We start from the raw sequence: 22365 nt of genomic DNA, 5'->3' as shown, positions 1-22365 counted from the left end.
CCACCAGGCTCTGTCCATGGGATTTCCCAGGCAGTAATACTGGAGTGGTTTGCGATTTCTTTCTCCAGGGGATCTTTTCGACCCAAGGATCGAGCCTGTGTCTCCTGCATTGCAGAAGGATTCTTTACCGCTGAGCCACCACGGAAGCCCTATTAACATTTTACGAGGTAGGAAATTGAAGCATGGAGCGGTTAAATTATGGGTCCACCCGCGCAGAGCTAGAGAGTGGTAGAGCCGGAGTTCGAATTCCCAACTGCAAGCTCCTCGCGCCTTCAGATTGGAGATAAAAAATAAAAACAATGAAAACCCCAGTAGGTAGGTAGACAGTTCTGCCTGGATCCTTCGGCCACCTGAACGTGAGGACTGCACTGTGTGGAGTTAAAAGAAGAGCAGGTTGTGTAAAGCAGACCCGCGCTGAGACGACGAAACCCGGCAGATGGAAGGGACTGCGAAGGGATGGGGGGACGGGCCTGGCGGGCTTAGCCGTGCGCCCTTGCCCGCCGCCCTATTCCTCGCCCATGGGCGCCGGGCACCTGAGGGAAGGGCGGGGAATCACGACTCCTTCCCCGCCGCGCCCTCTCCGCCCTCTCCCCGCCTCCTTCTCGGGCGTCCCGAGGCTGCCCCCCACTCGACGGCCGCGACCCCGCAGGGCCCGCCGCCCAGCCACAACCCCCGCCACCTCCCCGCCGCCCCGGACGGTGGAAGCGCTCGCGGGTCTTCAACAGCGAAAGTCAGGCGGGAGCCGACCCCGGGCCAGGCCACAGCCCCTCGGGCTTCCCGGAAGCTCGGTGCGCGGGTGGCACCAACGTGCCCGGAGCCACCGCCGCGCCCCCTGGCATCCCCACCCCGCGGCGAGAGTATCGGAGGCTACACAGGTGAACGCGCAGGCGGCAGCGGGGAGGGATATTCGGTGATCCCGGGTGCAGGGAAGCGCTGGGCCTCGAACCCGGGGCTTTGATTCTAGGCGGCTCTGACCACGCGGGCTGGGTCCGCCCAGGTCTGGGTCCTTGGTCCCGCCGCGATTACCGGCGCTGCGGACGCCGCTCTGGGGCTGCGCAACTGGGCAACAGCGAGCGTGGGCGGGGGCGGGGGGGGAGCGGCCCGCTGCCGTCTCTGCAGCCCGAGGCCCGGGGCCGCGGGGACTTTTATTCTGACACGGCCGGCTCCCTGCTCTGCTTAGTCATGGTGACCTGCGCGCGCTCCGCGCCTCCCCCCTAAGAGCTGCGATGGAGGCGCCCGGGCCTGGGCGACGGAGGCGGAGCCCGAGCGCGGCCATGGCGGGGTGAGTGAAGCGGCCCGCGCCCGGGCTGAGGGCACCGAGGGCCTAGAGTGCTCTGCGACCGTGTCCAGGGGCCGGAGCACTGGGCGATGCGGGCCCAGTCGCCTCGGGGTTCCCGCGGCTCCGCGTAGGGCCAGGAGGGCGCGGCTCGAGTCCGGACCTTTTGTTGGACGGCGCGACCGGCGGGTGATTCCGGGAGTGAGAGGCCCAGGAAGCGTCGCTCGGACGGAAGCCCGGGGATCCCGGGGCGTTTGTGGCGGGGGGACCTTGGTCTGCGCCCCGGGGCTTGCGGTGGAAAGGCCGCGGCGGGGTCACTTCCTCCCTTCTCTAGGCCTTGGCTGCGCCGGCGGGACATGCGCAGTCCCCCACTTACCGCTTCTTGGGCGGGGGGCGGGCGCGGAGAAGTGTCCAGTGCCCAGGGGGCACCGTTGACTGTTTGGCTAAAGACCAAGAGGCAGGCCCGGGCCTCTGCTGGGGAGAGGCGGCCAAGCAGTGTCCAGGGCACAGTGGAAGAGGAGGGTGCTCTGGCAGGCACAGTGGAATGGGCAGTCAGCCAGCCACAGCTTACTGACCCCTGCATAGTGCCAGGCCCCAGGCGGCCTGCAGAGGAGGCACAGGAGAGGGTGGGCAGGACCCTGACCTACACAGGGCTACCTGCCCTCTGAATCCTGGGGCTCAGGAACAGAGACCCTTCATCCATTAGCAAGCAAGCAAAGGAGCTAATTCCATTCCTGACAAGTGGTGTGATGGAAATAAAACAGAGGAGGTGACTCTGAGTGGAGCCCAGGGAACAATATGATGAAGAACCTCTTGTAGATCCCTTGCCTTCTTCTCTTTGCTTGACTTTTCCAAACCCAGCTCGTGCCCTGACCCTCCAGACTCCACAGGGTTCACGGAAGCCCTCCCTTCAGTAGTCTTTCTCTCTCATCACACTCTTCTCTGATTCTCCAGGTCGGCTCTCATTCTGCCTCTGAGTCTTTGCACTCACCGTTCCCTCTGCCTGGAAAGCTAACTGCCAACACCCCCCCCCCCCCCCCCCCCGCCATAAGTTCCTGCTTCTAGTCTCAGCTCCAAGACAGGCCTGGAATACCTGATTTCTGATTTTAAAAAACCACCTGCATGCCACACTGTCACAATGCTGTTGTCATTTTCTTCATGACCCCAAAGTCTTGCTTATTTCACTTATGGTCCTTTCCTGCCCCCAGTGTTGGCTCCAGGGGGGCTCCGTGCATGTCTGTCTGGCTCCTTGCTGTGTCCCCAGTGCTTAGAACAGTGCCTGGTACACAGGACATGCCCAAGAAATGTTGGTGAGGTGAATGAAGGAATGTGTTGGACATGCTGTGAGAAGGGATGGGCCCAGGAGAGCTGGAACAGAATGGGTAAAGGGAACAGGTGGACAGGAGCTGACTGTGAAGGGCTTTGCAGGCCGTTGAAGAGTTTGGTTTTACTCTTCGTGCCTCAGGGAGTTGTAGGGGGGGATTCTGAGCAGGGGAGGGGCACCATGTGACCTACGATTTAAGGTGGGCCCTTGGACTGGTGAGGCCACGGGGCAGTTAGGGAACGCAAATGAACACTGCTTTACCTGGGCTTGGGAAGGAAAACTGGTCTAGGAGTCACTTTATCTTAGAAAAGAAGGCCTAGCCCCCAGTCCTGTGCTCTCCCCCTCCAGGCCCCTGAGTGCCAGTGGTGGTGTTGTCCCTTGTCACCTGGAACCCCATGCAGCCGGAACCCAGGCCTAGCGGGGCCGGGGCCCATACCCAATTGCTGCCCCTGAGGTCACAGCGCCCCGAGGGGGCAGGGGACACGGTGATGTACGCCTCCACCGAGTGCAAGGCTGAGGTGACGCCCTCCCAGCATGGCAACCGCACCTTCAGCTACACCCTGGAGGACCACACCAAGCAGGCCTTTGGCATCATGAACGAACTGCGGCTCAGCCAGCAGCTATGCGACGTGACACTGCAGGTCAAGTACCAGGATGCGCCCGCCGCCCAGTTCATGGCCCACAAGGTGGTGCTGGCCTCGTCCAGCCCCGTTTTCAAGGCCATGTTCACCAACGGGCTGCGGGAGCAGGGCATGGAGGTGGTGTCCATTGAGGGCATCCACCCAAAGGTCATGGAGCGGCTCATTGAGTTCGCCTACACCGCGTCCATTTCCATGGGGGAGAAGTGTGTGCTCCATGTCATGAACGGCGCTGTCATGTACCAGATCGACAGCGTGGTCCGTGCCTGCAGCGACTTCCTGGTGCAGCAGCTGGATCCCAGCAATGCCATCGGCATCGCCAACTTCGCCGAGCAGATCGGCTGTACGGAGCTGCACCAGCGTGCCCGGGAATACATCTACATGCACTTTGGGGAGGTGAGTGAGGGACAGGGACATGGCACCAGGGCTTCGTAGCAGCCTTGGGAGGACCAGGGAACAGACAGGAGGTCATCACTGTCTCCCCGTGAGAGGTGAAGGGTCAAGGAAGGAGATGGAGAAAAATAGGGTTGAGCTTCCAGTCTACATATCTGCTACAAATCTGGGAAACAGCTGAAGAAAGTGAGACCTTCATGGGTCTCTGGGCTCCCTGTCCAAAGATGGGGACAGAGGGCAGTGACTATGACAGCAGTTGCACCCTAGGGTGCCCTGAGCAGGGCCTGACGTTCCAGGCAGTCAGTAAATATTTATTGAACACCTATGACATGCTGTCAATTGCCAGTGTGACCCTTAACACATTTTTTCTTTAGTCCACAGAGTATTGTGCTCACACTAATCTTTGTTTCATTTTCATTTTTAAGTGGAGGAAGTTGTGAGTAGAGAAAATGAGGGCTTGTTGAGCACTTGGTGTGGGCCAGCCTCTGTTGTAAGTGATTTCCAGCCTTTAAATATCTGGGTCTTCCCAGCTATCCTAGGAGGAGGTATGCTTTGGAGTGCCTTCCTGGAATTTTTTTTTTTTTTTGGCCACACCACACAGCTTGCAGGATCTTAGTTCCCCGACCAGGAATCGAACCCTGGCCCTGGCAGTGAAAGCGCTGAGTCCCAACCACTGGACCACCAGGGAACTCCCCCTTCCTGGAAATTTTTAAAATCATCCTCCCGTGGCTGGGACCAGCTAGGTGGACACTACGCTTGGTCTTCATGCCTCTCCTTCTCTACCATCTTGAGGGTTGACCAGATGCCCCAGGAAGCTCTGACATTAGTGTTAGTACTCATGGTTTCCAGGATGGTGGCCCAAGAGCAGGGCTGTCCCACTGACCTGCACAAGCCTGGTGTCAGGGGGTTGCCTCGGCTTGGGGTAACAGGAAGCTGGGATCCTGCTGATGTGGGGTGACTGAAATTATTTATATAGACCAGTGCCAGACAAGAAATATTTACCTTAGCAATAACCCTGCTATGAGTTAGCAACTAATATAACCCCCCTTTTATAGAGGAATAAAACCAAAGCACAGACTGTTTGAGGGTTTTGCCCAGGGTGGCACAGTTAGAAGGTAGTGGGGCAACACTGCATCTCAGGCTGCTTTCTTCAAGCCTGAATTCTTTTTTTCTTTCTAACATATTCTGTTGCTATTTCCTTTGTAGTCAGTCTGCTCTTTTGAAAAAATAATTTCATTAAAAAAAAAAAGGATAACATTCTTACAGTTCAGATACAAACTGATACAAAACCTAAGAGGTACCTTGTTTCTTTTTCCCATTTATGTAGTTACCTGCTATATGCCTGGCATGTAGTGTTAACTCACTGAATCCTTATACACTGAGAGTTTCATACTATTCAAATGCCTGTTTCTTTTCTTCTTTAAATTTTTATTTATTTATGGCTGTGCTGGGTCTTCGTTGCTGCTCACAGGCTTTCTCTAGTTGCAGTGAGCAGGGCCTCTTCGCTGATTGCTCTGTGCAGGCTCCTCAGTGCAGTGGTTTCTCTTGTTGTGGAGCACGGGCTCTAGAGCAAGAGCTCAGGATTATGGTACATGGGCTTAGTTGCCCCAAGGCATGTATTATCTTCCCAGTCTAGGGATCAAACCTATGTCCCCTGCATTGGCAGGTGGATTCATAATCACTGGACCACCAGGGAAGTCCCTCGAATGCCTATTTCACACCTGAGGAAGCTGAGATTAGCAGAGGCAGATTGAGTGTCTTGTCCAAAGTCCTAGCAGGGGCTTGGCGAGGGGCTGGGGGTGTGGGAGTGGAGAGAGATCGGTAAGTCTGCCCATGACACTGTCGCCCTTTGCAGGTGGCCAAGCAAGAGGAGTTCTTCAACCTGTCCCACTGCCAGCTGGCGACCCTCATCAGCCGGGATGACCTGAATGTGCGTTGCGAGTCCGAGGTCTTCCACGCCTGCATCAACTGGGTCAAGTATGACTGCGAGCAGCGGCGCTTCTACGTGCAGGCGCTGCTGCGGGCTGTGCGCTGCCACTCGCTCACGCCCCACTTCCTGCAGATGCAGCTGCAGAAGTGTGAGATCCTGCAGTCGGACTCCCGCTGTAAGGACTACCTGGTGAAGATCTTCCAGGAGCTCACCCTGCACAAGCCCACGCAGGTGATGCCCTGCCGGGCGCCCAAGGTGGGCCGCCTCATCTACACAGCTGGTGGCTACTTCCGCCAGTCGCTCAGCTACCTGGAGGCCTACAACCCCAGTGATGGCACATGGCTCCGGCTGGCGGACCTACAGGTGCCCCGGAGCGGCCTGGCGGGCTGTGTGGTGGGCGGGCTGCTGTACGCTGTGGGCGGCCGCAACAACTCGCCTGATGGTAACACCGACTCCAGCGCCCTGGACTGCTACAACCCCATGACCAACCAGTGGTCGCCCTGCGCCTCCATGAGTGTACCCCGCAACCGAATTGGGGTGGGTGTCATTGATGGGCACATCTATGCCGTTGGCGGCTCCCATGGCTGTATCCACCATAACAGTGTGGAGAGGTGAGTGGCGGGGGCAAGAGGTGTAGGATCCAGGGGTTCTGCTGCTAACATGTCCCACGCCATTGGAATCTGGGGGTTCCTCCTGTCCTTCTTTTAAAATATTTATTTATTTATTTTTGTCTGTACTGGGTCTTCATTGCTGCACGCAGGCTTTCTCTAGTTGCTGTGAGCCGGGGCTGCTTTTTGTGGTGGTGCACAGGCTTCTTATTGCAGTGGCTTCTCTTGTGGAGCACAAGCTCTAAGTCCACCAGCTTCAGTAGTTGCAGCACGTGAGCTCAGGTGTTGTGGCACAGGCTTAGTTGCTCCACAACATACGAATCTTCCTGATTGAAGACAGAGGGATCAAACCCATCTCCCCTGCCTTGGTAGGTATATTCTTATCCACTGCACCTCCAGGGAAGTCTTCCCTCAATTGTTGAGTGCTTTTCTCTGTGCCTTGCCTTCAGGGAGTGGAAGCCTCAAGGTGAAGCTAAACTCCTGGCAGATGTATGGTCATGACCCTGGATGATGTGTCTTGGCCTGGGAACTGTTTACAGGGCCATCACATACCCATACAACGACTATTAGCAGATTTGGAAAAAGTTCCATCAGTTTGAAACGGTTGGAATGTTAATATGCTAATTTTGTTAAAACATGACACCTCACTGCCACCTATCCACAAATGGTTGTAAGAAACACACATATGAGGTCCATTAACGTGGAAGGTGCCCCCTTAGATGTGGTGCCCTTGTGCAGTACGCAGCCTGTGTACAGTACAACTGTGCATGGTGACCCTGTGTTTGCGTGCATGCTCACTCAGTTGTGTCTGACTCTGTGACCCCATGGACTATATAGCCCACCAGGCTCCTCTGTCCATGGGATTTTCTAGGCAAGAATACTGGAGTGGGTTGCCATTTCCTCCTGCAGGGGATCTTCCCGAGCCAGAAATTGAACTGGTGTCTCCTGTGTCTCCTGCATTCATGCAACACTTAGCTTAGGTAGTGGTCTGATGGAGCCATTTGAGTCCAGCAGCGGTGCAGGTGATCTTGAGCAGATGGGGCCCCTGAACCTCAGTTTCCTCGTCTAGAAAATGGACCTACTGATAACTTGCATTGTAGGGAATCCTTGTGAGAACTGAAGAGTTCAAGTGAGGGGCTTCCCAGGTGTTGCAGTGGTAAAGAATCCACCTGCCAATGCAGGAGACATGGGTTCTATCCCTGGTCCAGGAAGATCCCACATACCTCAGAGCAACTATAAGCCGGTGCACCACAACTATTCGGCCAGTGCTCTGGGAGCCCTGGAGCTGAAACTACTGAAGCCCACCTGCTCTAGAGCCCACGCTCCACAACTAGAGAAGCCACTGCAGTGAGACGCCTGCACATCACAACTAGAGAGTAGCTCCCGCTCCCCACAACTAGAGAAAAGCCTGTGCAGCCAGGAAGGCCCAGCATAGCCAAATAAAATTATTTTTAAAATAAAAAAAAACACAGTGGAATATCAGTGGGGGTCAGCGTCTCAGGTTGGCTGGGGCTGCTGTTGTCATTGCGACTCTGTTGTGGCAGGTATGAGCCGGAGGGGGACGAGTGGCACTTGGTGGCCCCAATGCTGACACGAAGGATCGGGGTGGGAGTGGCTGTCCTCAACCGTCTGCTCTACGCGGTCGGGGGCTTCGACGGGACAAACCGCCTCAACTCAGCCGAGTGTTACTACCCAGAGAGAAACGAATGGCGGATGATCACACCCATGAACACCATCCGAAGCGGAGCAGGTGGGAGGCGGGCTGTGGGGAGGGGAGCGAGGAGGAGCACCCTCCCAGCCCTGGGAGTGAAACTCATAGAGCTCATGCTCCTCGCTCTTGGCCTTGTTTCTACAGGGTCTCTCAGGAGAGGGGAGGAAGGGAGAGGGGTGATGGGAGAGGGGAGGGTGTCCCCCCCAAGAAGGTGATGGCTGGGGCCCCCAAGGCCAGGCCCCGGAGTCACCCTCTCTGTGTCGTCTGGTTTAGGAGTCTGTGTCCTGCACAACTGTATCTATGCTGCGGGGGGCTACGATGGTCAGGACCAGCTCAACAGCGTAGAGCGCTACGACGTGGAGACAGAAACATGGACATTCGTAGCCCCCATGAAGCATCGGCGGAGCGCCCTGGGAATCACCGTACACCAGGGAAGGATCTACGTTCTTGGTGAGGCCTGGGCCGAGAAGCCCACCTAGCCCCTTTCAGTAGGAGGGCTTCACATCCTTCCTTCCTTCCTCTCCCCCCAACCTCCACCCCTTTGGAGTACTGACTGACCATCCCTCCTGCCCTCCCTGCAGGGGGCTACGACGGACACACATTCTTGGACAGCGTGGAGTGCTATGACCCAGACACGGACACCTGGAGCGAGGTGACCCGAATGACCTCTGGCCGGAGTGGGGTGGGTGTGGCCGTCACCATGGAACCCTGCCGGAAGCAGATTGACCAGCAGAACTGTACCTGTTGAGCCACTTCTGTTTCCTGAGTGGAAAAAAAAAAAGGTCTGATCCAGAGTATTGTCGTTTCTGTACAAAAAAAAAAAACCCAGGGACAAATGAAGAGGCTCCACAGTGCAAATCGTGTCCTCCAGAATGGGAGGCTGGGACACCACGATGTTCCAATCACGACATGAAAGAAAAGAAGGCTAGAGTGGGAACTCGTGAGCCTGCCAGAGCAGTCCCAGGAATGTTCAACGAGAGCCTGCCCAGGAGGTGGGCTCGGGAAGGACAGAGGCCCCCCACACCTGCTACCCCAAGACTAGGCCTGGGTCCCCCACCAGCAGCCGCCACCTCCCTGTGGGATGAAAGCAGGTGCCAAGGACAGGCTGGTTTTCATCCCCTGCATCTTTGTGACTATTTCCTAGAGGCCTAGGAAGAAGCCCACTGAGGCCTTGGGAGCGGAGGCCCCTCCAGAGGTGTGGACCCCAGGGATGGGCCTGTACATAGAAACCACTGGATTTCACTGCCCGGATAGTCATTTTGTTGATAAGTAGCCCTGTAACTTTCAGATGAAAATAAAGAACAAACTAACTAGTGTCTTCCAACCAGGCTTTCAGCCAGAGATCTCAAACCTGTGGGGACAGAAAGGACTTTTCTCCTGAAATGCACTCAAGTCTTTTGATTTAAGGCTTGGATTCAAAACCAGTTTGTTATCTCAGCCCCGCTGAATTTTGATATGTAGGGCATCTTTCTCCCCACGAGCAAGCCACACAGGGCTCACTTTGTCTATCACTTTCAACTGCTTTGAAGACAGTGACCCAACTCCTTGACACCTCTCCTAGGGCTCCCCGAGATTAATTGTACACATGCGCAGTTTATATTTTCACAGTATATATTATTATATTTTCACAGTTTATATTAAGGCAGAAGATGCCCAACATGGGCTTCTCAGATGGCTCTGTGGTAAAGAAGCCGCCTGCCATGCAGGAGACGTGTGTTCCATCCCTGGGTCGGGAAGATCCCCTGGAGAAGGAAATGGCAACCCACTCCAGTGTTCTTGCCTGGAAAATTCCATGGACAGAGGAGCCTGGCAGGCTACAGTCCATGGGGTCGCAACTGAGTGACTGAACAATAACAATAACTATCCCCAACATGCCTTCCAAATTCAGCGAAAGTCCATCAGGTTGTATTTATGCACTTCAGTAGCACAGACCAAGGCTTGTTTTATTTAGGTGCCTGAGTATTCAAAAGACAAAGGAGTTCTTAGGAGTTTTCTTAGGCAAAGGGCTCAATAGCTTGGCTCCTTCTGAACAGCCTGTGTGAAGGAATTATGTGGCCTGGATCTTTTCTTCTGCTGGTCAACTCTAGTTGTGCTAGGAGAGTGGAGAAAAGAATGGTCTCAACTGTTGGGGATTTCACAGGTTCTTCCAAACAGCTTAGCGAGGGAACATTTGATTCTTTTCCTGCCAGTGAAAACATCCTACCTCCCATCTCTGTGGTTTCACTCATTCCACCTAAAGGCTGTCTTAGTCGTTGTCTTAGTTGCCCACTTCTCTGGTCCTTGTCCTAAGATTTTTATGGAACAAGAAAATAAATCTGGGAATTCCCTGGCAGTCCAGTGGTTAAGGACTCAGGGCTTTCACTGCAAGCCATGTGGTGAGGCCAAAAAAAAAAAATGTTGGTTACACTGAGTGGATGGGGAAAACTAGAAATTGTAAACACATCTAGATAGTCTTTTAGCATTTGCAGCGTGTTTCTACTTATTTGATCCTCAATGGTGCTATGAACTAAGAAGGGCAAGCCTGAGTTCTTTTTTGAAAACTTTTATGCCTTTGGCCATGTCGGATCTTGGTTGTGGAAAATTTTTGATCTTCATTGAGGCATGTGGGGTGTTTTAGTTGTGGCATGTGGGATTTAGATCCCTGGCCTGGGATCCAACCCGGGGTCCCCTGCATTAGGAGCACGGAGTCTTAGAACCACCAGGGAAGTTTACAGATGAGAAGAAGAGGTTCAGAGAAGTGACCTGCCCAAGTGGTGGGGTGCAGACTTTCCCTGTGCGGTACCCCAAAGCAGTCCCTCTCAGCCACAACTTGCTCCACCTGTGTGTTTGTCAAAGGGGATGTTACAGAGGTCCCATGGCAGCCCTTCCCTGGAGGTCCAGTGGTTAAGACTCACTCTGCGCTTCCACTGCAGGGGACACAGGTTCAAGGTCCAATCTCTAGTCAGGGAACTAACATCCCGCATGCTACGCAACTCGGCCAAAATAAGTAAGTAAATAAATGCACGCATGTGTGCTGTCATGTCTGACTCTTTGCAACCTTATGGATGCATATGTAGCCTGCCAGGCTCTTTTGTCCATGGAATTTCCCAGACAAGAATACTGGAGTGGGTTGCCATTTTCTTCTCCAGGGGATCTTCCTGACCCAGGGATTGAACCCACGTCTCTTGTGTCTCCTGTATTGCAGGCAGATTCTTTACCACCTGAGCCATCAGAGGAGCCCAAGTAAATAAATAAATAGATATGTAAGTAGGTCCTGTGGGATCAGTGTGCATAGCCAGAAACAACGATCTAATCTAGAATAGGGATTTACATGTAATGTGGTTGTCAGAAGCCCTGCAACCTACCCTAGAGTGCTGTTTCCTTTCAGAGGCATTAGAGCCGTGGTCTTGATGTCAAGTCAAGCTGATTCAGTAAGGCAGTTTGGATAAACAACTTAGAAGTCAGGTAAACAGAAGTCAGGTAAACAGTTTCCTATCTGGAAAAACAGTACCTGGACGCCTACTTGGCTCTAGACCCTATGTGACCAATGAAGGTGAGTATTTTTTAAAGACACTTTTAATTGGAGAATAATTGCTTTACACTATTGTGTTGGCTTCTGCCATACAATATGAATCAGGCAGCCATAAGTACACATAGGTCCCCTCCTTCTTGAACCTCTCCCCCACCCCACTTTAGGTTGTCACAGAGTACTGCTTTGAGCTCCCTGAATTATACAGCAACTTCTCCCATTAGCTTTACCTGTTTTATGTATGGTAATGTGTATGTTTTAATGCTATTCTCTCAATTCATCCCACTCTCTCCTTCCCCTGCTGTCCAAAGTCTCTTCTTTATGTCTGCGTCTGTATTCCTGCCCTGTGAATAGTTTCATCAGTACCATTTTTCTAGATGCCATATATATGTGTTAATATATGATGTTTGTTTTTCTCTTTCTGACTTCACTTTGTATAACATGCTTTAGGTTCATCCACCTCGCTAGAACTGACTCAAATGTGTTCCTTTTCATGGCCGAGTAATATTCTATTGTGTATGTGTACCAAAACTTTTTATCCATTCATCTGTCAATGAATACAAAGATTGTTTATATGTCCTGGGTACTGTAAACAGTGCTGCAGTGAACATTGGGGCATGTGTCTTTTTCAATTATGGTTTTCTCACTGCCCAGCAGTAAGATTGTTGGGTCATATGGTAGTTTTATTCCTAGTTTTTTAAGGAATCTCCATACAGTTCTCCATAGTGGCTCTATCAATTTACATTCCCACCAACAGTGCAAGCCGGTTCCCTTTTCTCCACACTCTCCAGCATTCATTATTTGTAGGTTTTTTGATGATGGCCATTCTGATCGGTGTGAAGTGATACTTCTGAAGGTGAGTATTTATATTCACTTCCTATCTCTGCAAAAAACAACTTGATTTTATGCCTTACTCTGCCAGGCATTGGGACTGTGACAGTGGACAAACCCCACAAGATCCCTGCCCTCATGGAAACTACAGCCTAGTGGGGGAGTAGGGGGACCAACTTGTCCTAGTTTGCCTGGGACTTTTCCAGTTTGAACGCTGAAAGGCTGGCATCCCAGGAACCATTTAGTCCCAGTAAAACAGGTTCATTGGTTACTCTCCAGGTAAACCAGATGCTGAAGCAATATTAACAGCTGTGTTGAGTGACAGACATGATCAAATTTGCATTTGATAGCTCTGGAAGCTAAGTGGAAATGGCTGGGGATAGAGGTACACTGGGAAAGGTTGAACAGCTGGCACAGTAGCCAGATGACAGGCTGGTGGTGTGGATCAGGCAGGTGGCTATGGGAATAAAGTAGAATAAAGTGAATAGACTGGTTAGATAGGATGGATGAATAATCAGGAATGCTCCTGGGTGGTTTTGAAGCTTAAGAAGCCAAGTGGAGGGGCCCTTGGAGGAATCCGCTGTTACAGAAGGAAGTGATGATGGCTCGGAGTGTGTTAGGTTTGTGCCCTCAAGATACAGTTGTTTTTGGAAAGTACTCAATCAGATTTTTCAAACCCTCAATCTTTGATGCTTCCAACAAATAGCTCTTGAATGGCTGCTCTATGCTAGACATGAAGTGAGGTATTCAGACACAATGAGGCGCAAGCATAACACTGGCCCTTTTTCATAGAGCTAATAAAATAATCCAACTTCCCTGGTGGCTCAGCAGTAAAGAATCTTCCTGCCATGCAGGAGACTCGGGTTTGAGCTCTGGGTCAGGAAGATCCCCTGGAGAAGCAAATGCAACCCACTCTAGTATTCTTGCCTGGGAAATCCCATGGACAGAGAAGCCTGGCGGGCTACAGTCCATGGGGTTGAAAAAGAGTCGGACATGACTTAGTTACTAAACAACAATAAAATAATCACATTGAGTATATGTAATTAATTTCTTAGGCAAGCTTTCTGAAGGACTGGAGCTCAACCTAGGTCAGATGCCTTGAGAAAGCATTCTTGAGGAAGTGGTTTTCTCACAGAAATTCAGAGTGTAAATTAGGTGAGGGAAAAGGGGTTAAGATTCTGGGCAGAGGAACCATCTGTCCCGTAGCACTGAGAAGCAAGTCTAAGGTGAAGCTCTGAGAGCAAGGAGGAACATGGTGTCAGAAGAGGCTTAACAGAGGTGAGGGAGGCAGACTGTGCAAGCCCAGTGCGCCACATTATTTTCATTTATTAAATACCTAAATACTGTCTTTTAAAAAAAGTTAAAACATTACAGGGCTTCCCTCATGACTCATTGGTTAAGAATTCGCCTGTCAATGCGGGAGACAAGGTTTCGATCCTTGATTTGGGAAAACCCCGCATGCCATAGAGCAACTAAGCCAGTGCACCACAACTATTGAGCCTGTGCTCCAGAGCCCAGGGACCACAACTACTGAGCCCACGTGCTGCAACTGCTGAAGCCCGTGTGCCCCAGAGCTGGTGCTCTGCAGCAAGAGAAGCCACTGCAACAAGAAGCCCGAGCACTGCAACTAGAGGAAAGCCTGCGTGGCCACGAAGACCCAGCACAGCCAAAAATAAATACTTGTTTAAAAAGGTAAAACATTACAGATAAAGCTGAAGTCTTACTCCCTCTCCATCCCAGCCCATCTAAATCTTTAACAATCTTCAGTATTGTATGGTTTATGTCATTCCTTACAAAAATGGCATAAGGTTGCCTGTATTACTCTGCAATACAGAGTACTGGTTTTCCTGTCTCAGTAAGCTCTGTCTGTGATGTCATGTTCCTTTTACCAGCTACCAGATGTTCTGTTTTATCTCTTCCACTATTGACAGATGTTTAGGTTATTTCTAGTTTCTCAGAATTACAGATAAGGTGACAACACCCTCTCTTAATCATGCCTCCTTTCTCCTGATGGGTGCTAGGAGGTGGAACTTACTAGGTAATGGAGTAAGCACAGCTTTCCTAGATGCTGGCAGATGACCCTCCAAAGTCCTTTTTATTCCTGCTATTTCTGCAAGTTCTTTTTTTAACTTAATTTTAAGTTTTTCATATTTTTTAAAAATTGAGGTATATTTGATTTATAACATGTTAATTTCAGTGTGCAGCACAGTGATTCATAGAAGCTCTCTGTAAATCTACACACAGAGGGTTCCCTGGTGGTCCAGTGGTTAAGAATCTGCTTTGCAATGCAGGTGACACCGGTTGGATCCCTGATCTGGGAAGATCCCACATGCCAATGGAGCAGCTAAGCCAGTGCGCCACAAGTGATGAGCCTGTGCTCTAAAGCCTGGGAGCCACAACTACTGAGCCCATGTGCCACAACTACTGAAGCCTGTACACTCTAGAGCCTGTGCTATGCAACAAGAGAAGCCACTGCAATGAGAAGCCCACACAGTGAAACTAGAGAGTAGCCCCTGCTCGCTGCAACTAGAGAAAGGCCACCCACAGCAGAGAAGACCTAGGACAGCCAAAAATAAAAATTAATTTTAAAAAATCTATATACAATCGAATGTATCACTCTTTTTCTTGATGCTGCTTCTTTTTGTGGCATAAAAACGTTCATTTTTATCTTGACTTTTTCTGCAGCTTCCTACTCACTTGTTAATTTATTGTCTCCTGCCCATAAATTCATTGCTTCTGCCTAAGTTAACCAAAGTTAGTTTTCTGTTGGTTCTGTTAGAACCAAGAATCCTGACTAATAGAGAGAAGAAGAAATTTTGAAAAATATATTTTAAAATACAAGCTTTGTTTATGCACAAATGTTTTTGTTTGTTTGCTTTTAAAAAACCACATTAGTCTGCTTTGGGTCTTAGTGGCTGCACATGGGCTCTAGTTGCTGGGCACGGACTCTCTAGCTGTGGCATGTGGGTTCTGGAGTGCTCGGGCTTCATAGCTGCACTGATCAGGCTTAGTTGCTCATTGGTATGTGGGATCTTAGTCCCCGACCAGGGATCAAACCCTAACCCCCTGCATTACACAGGGGATTCTTAACCACTGGGCCTCCAGGGAAGTCCCAGTTAAGACTTTCTGTACACTGTTGATGAGTAAGGGTAATAATGTGGATTGTTGTCTTATTTCTGACTATAACGTTGCTGTTTCTAATGTTCCACCATTCAATCTGATTTTCTGTAATCCATGCTTTAAGTTTTGCTGGAAACTTTTAAAGTTCAGGAAGCTCCCCCTTGCTTCGTGCGTACTAAGTTGCTTTGGTCGTGTCTGACTCTTTTCTACCCTGTGGACTGTAGCCCTCCAGGCTGTTCTGTCCATGGGATTCTCCAGGCAAGAATACCGGAGTGGGTTGCCGTGCCCTCCTCCAGGGGATCTTCCCAACCCAGGGATCGAACCTGTGTCTCCTACATCTCCTGCATTGGCATGGGCTGTTTACCACTAGTGCCACCTGGGAGGCCCCATATCTAGTTTTTTTTTAAAAAATCATACATGGGTGTTGGATTTTCTAGACATCTCTCAATCAGTAGTTGGATGCCAAGAAACTACATTTCTAACAAGTTCCCAGTTGATGCTAATGCGGCTTGTGCAGGAACCATATTTGGAGACACTGGTGTAGAATAAGAACGATGGGTTAAAGGCAAATTCTGAGAAACAACATTTAAGGAGTAGAGGGAAGTAAGAGAAGTCCTGATAGAAACTCAGCAGCAGCATAAAATAATGAGAAAAATCAAGAAAAGTACAGTGTCACAGAAGCCAAGTGGTGAAAAATTTGAGCACAAAAGTTTAAAAAGAATCACACTATTGAATACAAAGAGGCTTCCCTGGTAAAGAATCAGCCTGCAGTGTGGGAGACCTGGGTTGGATCCCTGGGTGGGGAAGATCCCCTGGAGGAGGACATGGCAACCCACTGAAGTATTCTTGCCTGGAGAATCCTATGGACAGAGGGGCCTGGCGGGTTGTTACAGTCCACAGGGTCACAAAGAGCCAAACGCGACTGAGCACAGCACAGCACATTGCGTACAAAGAGGTTGGACTTCCCTTATGGTCCAGTGGTTAAGAATCCACCTGCCAATACAGGTGACATGGGTGGGTTCGATCTCTGGTCTGGGAAGATTTCACGTGCTTCGGAGCAACTAAGCCGGTGCATTACAACTACATCCCATGTCTAGAACGTGTGCTTGGCAACGAGAGGTCACTGCAATGAGAGCCCTGTGCTACGCAACTAGAGAATAGCGCCTGCTTGCCACAACTAGAGAAAGCCCACGCACAGCAATGAAGACCCAGTGCAGCCAAAAATGAATAAAATCTTCTAAAAAAATAATCAATACAAAGAGGTTCAAATGCTCACTGGATTTGGCATTTGGACAGTAACTTTATTAAGAGCCTTTTTGGTAGAATTGTGAGGGTAAAGCAATAAATTTTGTAAACATTTACTGAGTGCCACCTGAGAAATCCCATGAACAGAGGAGCCTGGTGGGCTACAGTCCAGGGGGGTCACAAAAGAGTTGGTCATGACTGAGGATGTACAGCAGAGAAAGAAAAATTAGAACAGGCACTGTTGCCAAGGAGACAACACTGAACCAGTGAAGGATGCTGAAAAAAGGAACATCTCTTTTGAGACATTAGGGTGAGAAGAGGCCAAAAAAAAGTATTCCTGAGTATGCATGACAGCTAGAAAGGAACGAAGGGTTCCGGGAGGGCTTGGGGTTTTGTTTAAGAGTCAGAAAACAGAGTGTATTTATAACTGAGGGGAAGTCCCAGGACAGAAAGAGAAAATGAAGATGATGGTGAAAGACAGAATACACTCATAGTGATGACAAGCAAGGAACTTCCCACTCTTAATTAACTGGTGTCTAAGATACCATTTGACTCTGTGAAGGCCACTATAGTTCCAAATGCTAAAGTATCTTGCTTTGTGCAGTACAATGTGCCTTCAATTCAAAGACTAATCTTCTCCTTTGGGAGTGTATTCTGGTGTTTTGGGGTTGGTTTTTTTTTTTTGGTTGTTTTTTAATCAGGCAAAGGAGGGATTTACAACTTGCCACAAGGAAGAGTATTAGGGATCCCAGTTTTAAAATATAAATGTTAGGGACTTGCCTAGTGGTCTAGTGATTAAGAACCTACCTGCCAATGCAGGGAGCATGGGATCGATCCCTGGTCTGGGAACTAAGATCCCACATGCTGCAGAGCAACTAAACCTGTGGGCCACAACTACTGAGCCTGTGTGCTGCAACTCCTGAAGCTGTGAGCCCTAGAGTCTGTGCTCCCTAACAGGAGAAGCCACCACAATGAGAAGCTCTTGCACCACAACTAGAGAGTGGCTCCCGCTTGGTGCAACTAGAGAAAGCCCCCATGCAGCAACAAAGACCCAGCACATCCAAAAATAAATAAAATAAAAATGTTAGTGGGAATATATAGTATTGCAGAAAGTAGAATTTAAGAAAAATTGAAAGAAGAATACTGTAGAGAAAAGAGGCTAGGTTTAAGACCCATAAATGTCACTTAATAGGTGCTAATCCTCTTTGGGCCTCGTCTTCCTCCTCTGTAAGATGGGAAATAGTAACAGAATTTAGCACCTGGAACAGTGGAAGTGTTAGTCGCTCAGTCGTGTCCAACTCTTTGTGACCCCATGGACTGTAGGCTCCTCTGTCCATTGAATGATCCAGGCAAGAATACTGGAGTGGTTGCCATTTCCTCCTCCAGGGGGATCTTCTCGACCCAGGGATCGAACCTAGGTCTCCTTGCAGGCAGATTCTTTACCGACTGAACCACCAGGGAAGCACACAGTAAGAAAACAATAAATATCAGTTCAGTTCAGTTCAGTTCAGTCACTCAGTTGAGTCTGACTCTTTGCGACCCCATGGACTGCAGCACGCCAGGCCTCCATATCCATCACCAACTCCCGAAGCCAACTCAAACTCATGTCGGTGATGCCAACCAACCATCTCATCCTTTGTCGTCCCCTTCTCCCGCTTTCAATCTTTCCCAGCATCAGGGTCTTTTCCAATGAGTCAGTTCTTTGCATCAGGTGGCAAAAGTACTGGAGTTTGAGTTTCAGCTTCAGCACCAGTCCTTCCAATGAATCATTCAGGACTGATTTCCTTTAGGGTGGACTGGTTGGATCTCCTTACTGTCCAAGGGACTCTCAAGAGTCTTCTCCAACACCATAGTTCAAAAGCATCAATTCTTCAGGGCTCAGCTTTCTTCACAGTCCAACTCTCACATCCATACATGACTACTGGAAAAACCATAGCTTTGACTAGACAGGCCTTTGTCGGCAAAGTGATGTCTCTGCTTTTTAATATGCTGTCTAGGTTAGTCATAACTTTTCTTTCAAGGAGCAAGCATCCTTTAATTTCATGGCTGCAGTCACCACCTGCAGTGATTTGGGAGCCCAGAAAAATAAAGTCTGTCACTGTTTCCATTGTTTCTCCATCTATTTGCCATGAAGTGATGGGACCAGATGCCATGATCTTAGTTTTCTGAATGTTGAGTTTTAAGCCAACTTTTTCACTCTGCTCTTTCACTTTCATCAAGAGGCTCTTTAGTTCTTCTTCACTTTCTTGCATAAGTGTGGTGTCATCTGCATATCTGAGGTTATTGATATTTCTCCCGGCAATATATAATAATAAATATAATCGTATTGAATGGGAAAGAGGTGAGTACTAGAAACCTGAAATGCTAACATTAATCTGACTTATTGGAAAAGACCCTGATGCTGGGAAAGACTGAAGGCAAGAGAAGGGGATGACAGAGGATGAGGTGGCTGGATGGCATCACCAACTTGATGGATGTGAGTTTGAACAAGTTCTGGAAGTTGGTAATGGACAGGGAAGCCTGGTGTGCTGCAGTCCATGGGATCGCAAAGAGTCAGACACGACTGAGCAACTGAACTGAACTGAAAGTTAGATTGCAGAGGTGGGAGAAAGGTTCAAGAGGGAGGGGACATATATTTACCTATGACTGATTCATGTTGATGTGTGGCAGAAACCAACACAATGTCATACAACAATTATTCTCCAATTTAAAACAAATACTTTTTTAAAAAGAATGATAATGACAACATGTAATGACCTCAGTGCACTATACCTGCATTACTTAAAACTCCTCACTGGCTCTCATAACCTGTGAAAAATCAGTGCTTCCACCAACCTACCCATCTTATTTTGGTTTTGTAGCGCCCCAAGACCCTCAGCTCAGTCAGTAAAGAGTTTGCCTGCAATGCAGGAGACCCAGGTTCAATCCCTGGGTTGGGAAGATCCCCTGGAGAAGGAAATGGCAACCCACTCCAGTATTCTTGCCTGGAGAATCCCATGGACAGAGGAGCCGGGCGGGCCACAGTCCCTGGGGTCACAAGAGTTGGACATGACTTAGCAACTAAACCACCACCACCACCAAGACCCTCAGAGCTGATACAGAAGTGTGGTCTAAAAGAGTACAGCTCCCTCTTGTGGGCCGCTAGGTGAGAAGAGAAACTACTTACAGAGAAAAACACAAGCAAGATTGGATGACCCCCAGAGTGGAGAATGCCCTGACTTTGTCTTGGTCCTATTTTTTTTTTTTTTTCAAATTAGGATTCTCCAAAACCTCTGGGAAAATTACATTTTTATAAATGAAAAACAACTTCAAATATGTCCAGGAAGTTACCTATTTAAAGAACTCTCCTAGTGAGTAGAATTGAAACACATATATTACCATATGTAAAATAGATAGCCAGTGGGAATTTGGAGCTCAACCCAGTGCTTTGTGACTACCTAGAGGGGCGGGGTATGGGGTGGGGGGGTGGGAGGGAGTTTCAAGAGGGAGGCGACATATGTATACCTACAGTTGATTGAAATTGCTCCATGGCAGAAACCAATACAACATTGTAAAGCAATTATCCTCTATTTAAAAATCAGTAAAAGGAAAGGAGCTAGGCAAGTAAAAAACATTAAATAAATAAATAAAGGACTCTCCTACATTTATATGTATAACTGAGTCCCTTTGCTGTCCACCTGAAACTATCAGAACACTGTTGATTGGCTATACTGCAATATAAAATAAAAAGCTTTTTAAAAAAAGTGAAGGGCTCTCCTTCCTGTGAGCCCCAGCACCAGATCCACACCTCAGGGTTGTAACTTTGATTTTGCTGTGCTGTGCATACATGCTCAGTCGTGTCTGTCTCTGCAACCCTATGGATGATAGCTCGCCAGGCTCCTCTGTTCATGGAATTCTCTAGGTGAGAATACTGGAGTGGATTGCCATTTCTTCTTCCAGGGGATCTTCTCTACCCTGGGATCAAACCCCCATCTCCTACATCTCCCACATTGACTGGCGGATTCTGAGCCACTGGGAAGACCACCAAATTTTAAGCAGAATGCCCAGGGACACTTTTCAGACTATACATCCCAGGATCCTCTGGGATTTCACCAGCTGGTTTAGACAACATTGTGGGAAATTTGAAACTGCAGCCCAATGCTGACGTCAGCTACCTCTTTGCCTTCACAAACCCTCAGGTTCAGGATCAGGAAAAATTAATAGTATTAGCAAGGAGTTGGTGTCTCTTAAGTCTCAGCTATTGCAGGTGCTTTTGAACTGTGGTGTTGGAGAAGACTCTTGAGAGTCCCCTGGACAATAAGGAGATCCAACCAGTCCATCCTAAAGGAAATCAGTCCTGAAAATTCATTGGAAGGGCTGATGCTGAAGCTGAAACCCCAATACTTTGGCCACCTGATGCGAAGAACTGACTCATTGGAAAAGACCCTGATGCTGGGAAAGATTGAAGGCGGGAGGAGAAGGGGATGACAGAGGATGAGATGGTTGGATGACATCACCGATGCGATGGACATGAGTTTGAGCTGGCGCTGGGAGTTGGTGATGGACAGGGAAGCCTGGCGTGCTGCAGTCCATGGGGTCACAAAGAGTCTGACACGATTGGGTGACTGACTGACTGACTGCAGGTGGAGTCTCTTTCATTTCTAGTCCATGTCTTTTGCTTACTGATCATATTTCACCTTTTATCATCTTCCAGTTCTTCAAAGAATTCACCTGGCGAAGAGATGAGGCAGCAGCAATAAATATTTCAGTACTGACCATGTTCCGGACACTGTGTAGATACAACTGGGAGCGGAAGACATGATTGGTGCCCTCCAGTAGCCTGTGGTCGACCCAGGTTCGATCCCTGGTTTGGGAAGATCCCCTGGAAAAGGGAATGGCAACCCACTCCAGTATTCTTGCCTGGGAAATATCATGGACAGAGGAGCCTGGCAGGCTATAATCCATGGGGTCGCAGAGTTGGACACAACTGAACAACTGAAACACACAGTCTGTGGTCAATGTAAGTGGGTGGTGGACAGTTATTTGCATTTCATTAATGTACAACCAGAAACTTTCCTAGAGGAGTACTCTAGAGGAAAGTAGCTTGCAGAAGTCATAAGCAAGGTGTTTTTGGCTTTGTATTCATGATTATTCTTCTATTCTTCATCTTGTTCACCATTTTATTTACTGGCACACAATAGGAGCTTCACCCATATTTGAACGCTGAGTAAATTCTTTTAAAAATACTTATATTTATTTAATTTATTTATTTGGCTGTATCAGGGCTTAGTTGCCACCCATGGGATCTTTAGTTGCGGCAAGAGAACTCTTAGCTGTGGCATGTGGGATCAAGTTCCCTGATCAGGTATTGAACTTGGGCTCCCTGCATTGAGAGCATTGAGCCTAAGCCACTAGATCACCAGGGAAGTCCCAAGTAGATGAATTCTTAGTCACAATGGATGTATAAGAAACATTTGTGAATGGAATTGGTGAGGTCTTCCAGATGCTTCTCCAAGGGGGTAAATTTCACCAACTCTGTGCCAGAGTAGAACTACTTAGCCTATTCTGATTTTAGTTCAACCCAAGAAGTCCTTTTGACCTTTCTTTAATCATTGCCATCAGATTCCTTGGAACTTCATGGAACAGAGGAATCGCTCTTTCAGGTAGCAGCCAGCACATATCCAGCTCAGTAAGTACCTGTTGATAATGTCATCAAGAGAAGCTCCTGATGAACATTTTAAGGCAATTTTAGATCCTTCCTTCAGCTCCCATTTGAGGAGAAACAGCCTCAGTTCCTTAAAA

General features: G+C 49.2%; 1 protein-coding gene and 1 long non-coding RNA gene across 3 annotated transcripts; both read left to right on the top strand.

Moving 5' to 3' along the window:
- The first annotated feature begins 593 nt into the window (after positions 1-593).
- Positions 594-9204, top strand: KEAP1 (kelch like ECH associated protein 1). 2 transcript variants are annotated; one of them, XM_081498246.1, is made up of 6 exons: positions 594-875; positions 2949-3634; positions 5487-6172; positions 7714-7919; positions 8154-8330; positions 8462-9204. In XM_081498246.1, the coding sequence occupies exons 2-6, from the start codon at positions 2996-2998 to the stop codon at positions 8626-8628; spliced, it is 1875 nt and encodes a 624-aa protein (XP_081354372.1). In that variant the 5' UTR covers positions 594-875; positions 2949-2995; the 3' UTR covers positions 8629-9204. The 2 variants fall into 2 exon arrangements, with proteins under 2 accessions (XP_081354372.1, XP_081354371.1); XM_081498245.1 differs by lacking the exon at positions 594-875 and adding an exon at positions 1211-1282.
- Positions 9205-9917: 713 nt separating this feature from the next.
- Positions 9918-14816, top strand: LOC145509507 (uncharacterized). The gene is made up of 2 exons (XR_014056120.1): positions 9918-13911; positions 14511-14816. It is a non-coding gene; the product is annotated as an uncharacterized LOC145509507 (long non-coding RNA).
- The last annotated feature ends 7549 nt before the right edge of the window (positions 14817-22365 follow it).

The sequence above is a fragment of the Giraffa tippelskirchi genome, chromosome 6, assembly GCF_054371585.1.
Source record: "Giraffa tippelskirchi isolate mGirTip1 chromosome 6, T2T-mGirTip1v1.2.pri, whole genome shotgun sequence".
Taxonomy (NCBI): Eukaryota; Metazoa; Chordata; class Mammalia; order Artiodactyla; family Giraffidae; genus Giraffa; species Giraffa tippelskirchi.
This window is presented reverse-complemented; position numbering and strand designations above follow the sequence as displayed.

Bases quoted from the DNA above. Each gene is read 5' to 3' on its own strand.
- KEAP1 (XM_081498246.1), top strand. From the start codon at position 2,996: ATGCAGCCGGAACCCAGGCCTAGCGGGGCCGGGGCCCATACCCAATTG. The intron at 7,920-8,153 runs GTGGGAGGCGGG...CGTCTGGTTTAG, and splicing joins CACCATCCGAAGCGGAGCAG to GAGTCTGTGTCCTGCACAAC. The intron at 8,331-8,461 runs GTGAGGCCTGGG...CCCTCCCTGCAG, and splicing joins GGGAAGGATCTACGTTCTTG to GGGGCTACGACGGACACACA.